Source organism: Populus trichocarpa, chromosome 13, assembly GCF_000002775.5.
Source record: "Populus trichocarpa isolate Nisqually-1 chromosome 13, P.trichocarpa_v4.1, whole genome shotgun sequence".
Taxonomy (NCBI): domain Eukaryota; kingdom Viridiplantae; phylum Streptophyta; class Magnoliopsida; order Malpighiales; family Salicaceae; genus Populus; species Populus trichocarpa.
Window position 1 is genome coordinate 7866200 of NC_037297.2, and position 9449 is coordinate 7875648.

Genomic DNA, 9449 nt, shown 5'->3' on the forward strand with positions numbered 1-9449 from the left:
TTTATTAAATTTTATCTATCATAACCAAACAAAAAAAAATATTTTATTTTATATATTATTATTAAATATAATTCTATTTTGATCTCTTTTTCTATGTTGTCTCTATTGTCTTTTTTATGTTTCAATGGAATATAACCAAACTCCATCTTAATAGTAATATATAGAATGTCTGCCTCTTTTGTTCGAATATCTAAAAAAACAAACATAAAAACATTATTAGTATTTAGTATCATTATTGTGTAGAAGACGAGAGAGATTAAAAGCTTCAGCGCTAACAAACAAAAACATTGGAAGAGTAATGGACGTGTAACTCTTGCGCTTCCTCCACTCACCACTCTCCAATTCATCATCATCATCATCATGGACAACAACCCAGCAGCGGAGTACAAAACCCTACTGTGGGTTCCCAATCTTGAAACCAAAAGCAGCAACGGTGGTGTTGGTGGTGATAATAACAGAGGGATTAGTATTGCAGAGAGAAGAGCAGCGAAGTGCGGGTTCAAAATGAAAGCGGAGAGGATCAATACAGCCCGCTTTCGAACCACCAGCCCCTTGACATCTCCGCTTCGCTCTCCCTTTATAACCATTCCTTCTGGCATCAGCCCCACTGCCTTGCTTGATTCGCCCATTATGCTATCCAATTCTCATGTTCAGGTATTTTTTTATTTTTTTTCTTTTATTGAAAATTAATTATGGTTTGATGATTATCATACATTAATCACAGCCGTCTCCGACCACTGGAACTTTTCCATTATCCCCTCTCAAATATGAAAGTGAAAGTTTGTTGCGCTGTGGTGATGGGGAGAGGGGGAGTAATGCAGGTGGTCTCTCCTTCAGGTTCAGATTCAAGCATCTTGGGAATTCTCTTCCACTCTCAGAAAATCAGGTACCTGTACTTTCATATTGTTGCTCCCACTGTTGTTCTGTTATAGTATCAATTTAATATCAGCAAATTACATGTATCCCTCCCTTGCTCCATTCATCTGTATGTTTATAATTATCGACCTCTTTTGTTTTTTGTTTTCTATGCAACCAATCTTTACAACATGTGTCGAGAAAGCTATAGTTCCATGTTTGTGGAGTTTGGTTGGGATGAGCCGTGTATTGGTATTTTCAATTTGCGGGTTATTCACATAATCAGATTCAGACTTGTCAGTTTTATTTTTTCTTCTTGCACAGGGTAATGATTTTGACTTTGAAGCTACTCTCTTGATGGACCCATCAATGGATTTTCAGCTTCCAGTGGAATTTTCAAAGCAAGTTACTCCAGATAAATGCACAAGTGATTCACATACTGATGTCAATGTCTTAGATAGCGTGATTGGAAATGCCAACATTAGTGACATGCAAATTTGCTCTTCTGATTTGGCTAGTAATCCCATTTATGTACAAAGAGAAACTATCCATGGAGAAAATGTTGCGTCATGTCGCCTTATGGAAGAAATTAAACGAACATTACCTGCAACAACAATTGGAAGGTCTTCAGAAGATGGATACAATTGGAGAAAGTATGGGCAGAAACAGGTTAAAGGTAGTGAATATCCTAGAAGCTATTATAAGTGTAACCATGCAAATTGTCTGGTAAAGAAAAAAATAGAGTGTGCCCATGAGGGCCAAATAACAGAAATCATTTACAAAGGTTCACATAATCACCCTAAACCTCAGCCAAGTTGTGGAGCACCACCTGGACCAGCTTCTTCATTAGATGGAACGCCAGAGATGGATCAAGGCGAATCAGTTCAGAAAAACACAAAGTCAGGGTTCAAGGATATTAAAGTTCAGTCTGATTGGAGGACTGATGGCCCGCAAAGGACGTCCTCAACCTCTGCTGTGACTGAGCTCTCATCAACCACTCAAATAAAATCTTTAGAAACATATGAATCAACAAAAACTCCGGAACTTTCCTCCACACTTGCAAGTCATGATGATGATGGGGTTACTCAGGGAAGCTCGTTTGGTGCTGATGCTGATGATGAGTCTGAGTCAAAAAGAAGGTACTCTCTGTTTAGCATTCGTTGCTTCCAGTCCAGAAAACATGATGGATAGTTTACAGTTTTTTTCCCTTTCCAGGAAGATAGAGAGCTGCTTGGTTGAAACAAATATGGCATCCAGGGCTGCTATCCGTGAGCCAAGAGTTGTTGTTCAAATTGAGAGTGAAGTGGACATACTAGATGATGGTTACCGCTGGAGGAAGTATGGGCAAAAAGTTGTCAAGGGGAATCCAAACCCTAGGTATTGCATTTTACACCATTTTATGTGTGTGATGGCATTTGTTCTAAATTAACATGGTATCCTCATTATAGTGGCTAGCACTCCTGTATTCTATGGATGCTGATGAAACAAGGATGTAGGGTTTGTCTACCATTAGCCAATTGATTAATGAGGAAAGTTAACTCTCTTCAATCTATCTGTATGCTTCTGCATAATTATTTATAGTTCTATAGAACCGTACACAGATTGGAAAATAACTAGTATGTCAAATGGCTCAATGGTTGAGGTTGGTATTGATAAGGGTAGAATTGCTGGAATGGGCGTGCATAACTGTTTAATTAATTGAGAAGGCATTATTGATTAAATTTTATTTTGTTTTGAAAACGCAATCCAAACCCTACTTAACATTAAGCTACTTTATTGTAAAAAAGAGGAAAGAAAAGGAGAAGTCGAGGACATACCTGAATGGTGAAAGGCATGAACCCCTGCCCTATATCAAGCTTTTGAAGGATTCATGTAAATATATATGAAAGAATAAGTGGAAAAAAAAAAAAGGAACACAAAGAAAGGAGAGCTCGGGAAGGTATATGAATGGATCTTGAAGAATTTCAAGTTAGAATATATGATCTATATATATGCGTAACAGAAACATAAGAGTAGGTATGCTTGTTGCAATCATATATTAAGAACAGATGCATGTAGATATGCTTGCAGTTTTCCTGTACACTAATATCTTGCAATCATGATTTGTTTTATTTCTTTTGCTGTGCACTTCATTTTTCGACAGTTTGGATTATTAAGTCTATTTAGAAGTTTGAATACAATTACTTAAGAGATTATTAAATAATAATTAATATATTAGTTGAGATTATCAAATCAACTAAAAATATAACGTCTTACATGCAGTACCGTAATCAAGATAAAACCTCAAAGCAGAGTGCCACCAAAATTAAGAAAAATCCCAAAGCTCGTTGGAGCTGAGAATAATCCAACGTATTTTCACCCGAACCAACCCAACCCATCTGTGATAAGATTAAAATATTTGGCACATCTCACTTAGAATCCTGGTTATCTGTTTTTCAGTGACCTTGTTTTCTAGCTTGCGTATATTTTCATTTCTGTTTTTCTTCATGCTGAATGATGTGTGCGGTTGGCAGCATCTTGTTATTTTTCCTAAACATGGGCAAGGTATAGGCATTCAAAATTCTTGTTTCTCATTTACTTCCACAGGAGCTACTATAAATGCACAAGTGCTGGATGTTCAGTTAGGAAGCATGTGGAGAGAGCCTCCCACGATCTGAAATATGTAATTATAACTTACGAAGGGAAACACAATCATGAAGTGCCTGCAGCCAGAAACAGCAGTCACGGAAACTCAACTGGTAGCAATTTTTCCCAGACTACTGGCAATGCACAGCTTGCCCTGGCATTGGCCAGAAACACCAATGCGCCAAACCCTGAAGCACAAATTCAAGAGTTTGCACCCAGTTTTGATAGAAAACCAGTATTTAACAATGACTATTTGAGATCCAATTTGCCTGGAAATTTCAGTAATGAAATGAATCTTGGGTCTTCCTTTGTTTACCCCATGAGGTTTCCTCCCATCCAAAACGCCATGCCTTATGATTCTTTTGGGGTCAGCAACAACCAGCTTGCTGCCAGTCACTCTGGATCTGTTGCCTCGCTTGTTCCAGATTTTCCAAGATCATTGTCGCCATGTCTTCAAACAGCTGCAAATCTTTCTCTGGCTAGAGTTGATTTTAGTTGTGATGGGAAACCAGTTGGTCAAGTTCAGACTTTCCTCCAGGGACAGCAGTCGATCAGGCCTAAACAAGAGCAAAAGGATGATAACATTTATGGTGCTAGCTCGTCCATCATGGATAATCTAAATGCACCATCTTCATCATTGTCAGTATATCATCAGCTCCTGGGAAACTTTCAATCTTAAAAGATCTACTTCGCTTCAAAGAAGTGGAAACTGTTTCCTTTTACTTTTCAATGCTTTGCAATAAATTTTTGGCCCCAATACCCACAGAAAAGCAATTTGATTTTTTATTCCTTTGATAGGAAAGTACCTTATTTCTTATAGAAACTTCATACAGGTTTTTATATTAATTCATATAGCTTTCAAATTTATCAACAGGTTTTCCATGTATTTCTTGGGACGTTTTGTTTTGTTTTATTTTATTTTGTCATATTAATCCCCTTTTCTGTGTTTTCTTCACGGTAATCATTTTATTAGCAGTTTTGGTAGTTGTTTTCGGGAGTTTGATAGATGTTGCTTTTCAAAATATTTTTTACTTGGAAATATGTTAAAATAATATATATTTTTAATTTTTTAAAATTTATTTTTGATATATACATATCAAAACTATTCATAAAAACTAAAAAAAATTATTTTGAAGCACAAAAAATTAAAATTTTAATGAAAAATAAGTTAAATCTCACTATCAACCAAGCACTTAACCCTTGGTTTTCATTAGTGCCAAATAAAATTGTTGACCAAATCCGTTAATCCAGATCAATGAAGAGTGTACATCTTGCCACATGTATGGTTTAGAAAAAAAATAAACAAAAAAAATATAAAATCATAGAAAATTAATTAAAATTCATTGTTACATATAAGTTTTAGTAAAAAATTATTATGAATTTCATTTTTAAAATCAGGTAAACATAATTACTTAATTTTTAAAATAAAAAATTACTTTTTTAAATCAAGTATACATGCTTGTGTTTATTTTGGAGTTTTGTTTTGTTTTGTTTTTTTTTTATGTTACTTCAAATTCAAATTCATTTGTTTTGTATCTACTTCCTCTTTAACCAAGTTTGATTTTTTTTTCATTAATTAAAAAAATTATTTAATTTTAAATAACTATTTGTTGGAAAAAATATCTTGATTCTCTCGAGGTCTAAGTACGGTAATGTTTTGCCTTTTTATTTTTTTTAAAAAAACTATACTTTACATATGGGTTAACACAAGATTTAAATTCAAATAAAAAGATGAAAAAGCTCTTTTCGTTAAAAACTCAATCTAAAAAACAATTTTCTTTTCTCTCTCATCAACCAAAATCCATAATCTATGTGAAATCTAAAAATAAAAAACTTTATAAAATCTCACAATCTTTCTACACATTAAAACTTTAAAGTTCATCCTCTTTAAAAATCATGGAGCCCGTTTTCTTTTGTTATTGCTCACCATCAGTTTTATCTATTTCCAATCTTCAAAATTTAAAATGTCAGACTTTTTCTACCTCTTAATTATCAAGCTCTTCACGATGTTGATAGTCAATTGGGACAAGATCACAATATAAGAACTATTCAACTCCAATTCCAAATAGATGACACAATTTTTAGAGTTCTCCTTCAAGTCATGGATGGAGAGACCAACACACACCTCATTCAGGTTCCTTACTTCATCATTAGGCTGTATTACATAAGATTGACAAGAAAATGTACTACAAATAAGTGGCATACTGATTTCTTTATCATTAGGATTACGCCTCTCAATTCGATCCATCCTGATCTCATTTTTTTTTTGTCACCCCTAAGTAATCCTTTCTACTTGGCTTAAAAATCAAAACAAATAACTAATCAGCATGTTTCAACTTCATGTAGTTAATTTGCTCTAGTAATCTTGTGTTTAGATCATACCTCACTAGAAACCCATACTTCATTACGTACATAGTAACCATTTTTGCAACATTTGAAATCTTTATTTTCCTGAGCATTGTATTCTCAAGTATCAAATCCATACCTGAAAGGTATGAAGGTCTCCATCTTGACTTTCCTCAACTTCTATGTAAGGAATTGATATATTTTTCATCATACATGACACCTTTTGTTTCCATGGTCACTAGCCTTCCATTTACCATATATTTAAGCTTCTAATGAAAAGATAATGCCATAATTCTAACAACATAGATGTAGGGCCATTCTAATAATATCCTATAGGAAGGCTGAATATCAATCACATATAGAGTGACTTGAAAATGTTATGTCCTAATGACCAAGTATATGTCAATGTCACCAATCACTTGTATTGGTGAACCATCATAAGCCACTGCTTGCATACATATATGACACATCAAGATGTAAACAATCCAAAATATGCCTTGGAAGCATATTAAAAGTTGAGCCATATCAACATCTTGGTTGTGATGTAATCTTTGTATTAACCTTAACATGCAATGATTTGTTGTGTCTAGTGCCTTCCAAACCTAGTTCAAATTCAGAGAAAAATAGGTCGTTAGTGTCCTGCATTATTCCCACTAGATGCTTCATGACATTAGATATGATATCCCAAGGGATATATGCCTTATTTAAAACCTTCTGAACTGCCTTTCGATGTAGTTCCGAACTCAAAATTAAAGAGAATAGGGATATCCAAGTTAGGATTTTCTTTAGCTAGTCAACCACGTTATAGTCATTATATTTCATTAATTTGGGAAACTTAGTGGCTTCCTCATTGTTTATTAATGACACGATCAAAAGATTGATGTCTTATCCCAAGTACAGGAGTGTCGAAGTAATAAATAATCCGGCAAGTTTAGGGTCGAACCACAGGGAGGTGAACTATATAAAATTATAAACAATAAATGAAAAGGAATTGAAGAGAACTTTTGAGATGTGATATTGATATAAGGATTAAGCAAGGATAAAACAATTGTCAAGGTTAGAGGATCCACTAATGGTACTTCAAATAAGTATAGTATAAACTCTTTTTATTACTCAACTGGAAACCACACACAAAGGAGGTTCCAAACGGATTATAAATTATTAACATGATTATATTAATTATCTTATTTGAGTAATGCCAATATTTGTAAATGTGGTCAAGTATTCATGGTGATAACTTATGTTAACAACAAATCAAGTTCCTTTCATAGCACAAGTGTCGGTTATACCATACAGTAGGTTATGAAAGTGTCAAGTATTTGTTGTACCAAGGGTTGTTCAACACAAATCTAGATTAATCATTTAACAAGCAATGTATTAAGAGCGAGTAACATAACAAATATAAAACATGTTAGTATCAAACATTAAAGTCCATGTTGAGTTTATATTATATTTATTCTTATACCATTAGTGTACCATTTTCACCTTGACAAAATTAACTTAGCTAAACATAATGAAGAAGAGAAACATAAATAAACAAAATATAAACATAATAATGATATACATTAACTAAGTAAAGGAAATGAAAAGCATAAATAAGAGATTAATATAACATAAAATAAAACTTGAACATTAAAATACAAAGAGAGAGAGTGATCTTGATCTGAACACCAAGATATCTAAATGTATGGCAAATGCCTCCTTTTATAGGCTAAAATTTAGAACTATTGATTTGATGACTAATTATTGAGTGGGTGGCCACCTCTTGACTTGGTGACAATCATTATCTTCTTTTCTGAATAAAACATCATTGCTAACGTCAAAATTTGAACAGATAGTCTCCATGAAAGTTCTGGGCATTTGTCTCAGCTTGCCAACAAAACAAGAATGAGCTCATTTGGACTTCTAGAACTTAAGATATGGGCTGAATACTGAACAGTGTCTGGGCTGCAGGACAGATTCCGACTTCTCTTTTGTTGTTACAATTTGAACTTGAAAACGACCGTTTTGAATCTTGAACTCTTCATGAAAGTTTTAGGCCTATGGCTTAGTTTTTCATCCATATAAACCAAACATAAATCCCTGTTCTATAGCTCCAGTTATGATCCAATAACCGAATGATGTCCAATTTGAATTGAACCAACATCTCTTCTTTAAGCTTAGCCCTCTCTTTGTCTTCTCAATTTCAATAATTAAACACATCAATCAATTCTTTAAATTGTGAGATATGCTTGCATTCAAAATGAACATTTACCATAAATTAAAGATATCTTATGTTATCATACTTGTTATTATAAAACATGCTCAAGTTAGGGAATTTAATGATACTTTAAGTGCAATATGATGATATAAAACCTTAATAAAAATGCATTTTTGAGTACTAATCAATTAACATTGTCATTTTTTGCAAGCTTTTCTACTACTTTTCTAGCTATTATAGAGTAAAACACCTTTTGCTTTTTATCAAACCTTAGTATATATGATAGGGTATGACTCTTCATTATGAGTGGTAAATCCATAATTCTAAGGCAAAACACAATAGTTACTAGTGGTTGTGCAGGTTGGCATACACAAAATCATTCTTAAAGGTCCATTCTCTGTTGGCTAGCACCTACATACGTCTACTTTATCAATATTTATTCATTGAGAGGATAACATTCCTACCTCATTCTTAACCTTACTGTTATCAACTCGTACCAAGCCTAAGATCATCATTGTCTTAATTTTATGATAAAATTCATCATAATTATTGATATTGTGCCTTGACTCACAACGGAACTTATAGTACTCATCAAAATTCTCAACAACTAGTTTTTTAAAGGATGTTTTGAGATTATTTTTCGAGGATAGCTTGTCAAACAAACTGCTCATTGTTATCTTTAGGGCCTTATTATTATCTTTAGGGCAACCCTTTTCATATCATACCTAGAGTTGATGGAAATCATACTCACACCTCTTTTTTTTTTTTTTTTATAGCAATACAATTTAGCAAGGGATTTGAATTCATATTTAGGGCATTTCAACTCCTATCAAATATTATCCAACCTACCTTGATGAGTTGAAAGACCTTATCTTTGAAGTTATAACAATTATCAATGCTATGTCCAACAACACCAGTATAATATTTGATTCGTACTTAAAAGTGCATTTTTATCAAGGTTTTAACCATCATTTTGCACTTGAAGTATCAATATCTCCTTAACTAGAGCATGTTTTATAATAACATGTCTAATAATATAAGATACCTTTAATTTATGGTAAATGTTCATCTTAAATGCAGGCTTATCACATAAATCAAAGGATTGATTGATGAGTTTAAATACTGAAATTGAGAAGATAAAAAGAGGGCTAAGCTTAGAAAAGAGATGCTGATTCAGTCCAAACTGGAACACCATTCGGTTATTGGATCATAACTAGAGCTGTAGAATTTGGATTTAGGTCTAGTTTATATGTATGGAAAGCTAAGACATAGGCCTAAAACTTTCATGAAGAGTCCAAGATTCAAAAGGACCGTTTTCAAGTTCAAATTGTAACAACAATAGAGAAATCAGAATCTGTCCTGTAGCCCAGATACTATTCAGTGTTCAGCCCATATCTCGAGTTGTAGAAGTCCAAATGCACCG

The 9449-nt window shown here is 33.5% G+C and overlaps 1 protein-coding gene across 1 annotated transcript; it reads left to right on the forward strand.

The window, feature by feature from the left end:
* Nucleotides 1-224: 224 nt before the first annotated feature.
* LOC7465650 (WRKY transcription factor WRKY24) lies at nucleotides 225-4347 on the forward strand. Its single transcript, XM_024583061.2, has 5 exons — nucleotides 225-654; nucleotides 725-886; nucleotides 1180-1994; nucleotides 2071-2232; nucleotides 3442-4347. The coding sequence occupies exons 1-5, from the start codon at nucleotides 361-363 to the stop codon at nucleotides 4157-4159; spliced, it is 2151 nt and encodes a 716-aa protein (XP_024438829.2). The 5' UTR covers nucleotides 225-360; the 3' UTR covers nucleotides 4160-4347.
* Nucleotides 4348-9449: the final 5102 nt, after the last annotated feature.

Coding starts and splice junctions, on each gene's coding strand:
- LOC7465650 (XM_024583061.2), top strand. CDS start 361: ATGGACAACAACCCAGCAGCGGAGTACAAAACCCTACTGTGGGTTCCC. Junction 887..1,179: donor TTCCACTCTCAGAAAATCAG/GTACCTGTACTT, acceptor CTTCTTGCACAG/GGTAATGATTTTGACTTTGA. Junction 1,995..2,070: donor GAGTCTGAGTCAAAAAGAAG/GTACTCTCTGTT, acceptor TTCCCTTTCCAG/GAAGATAGAGAGCTGCTTGG.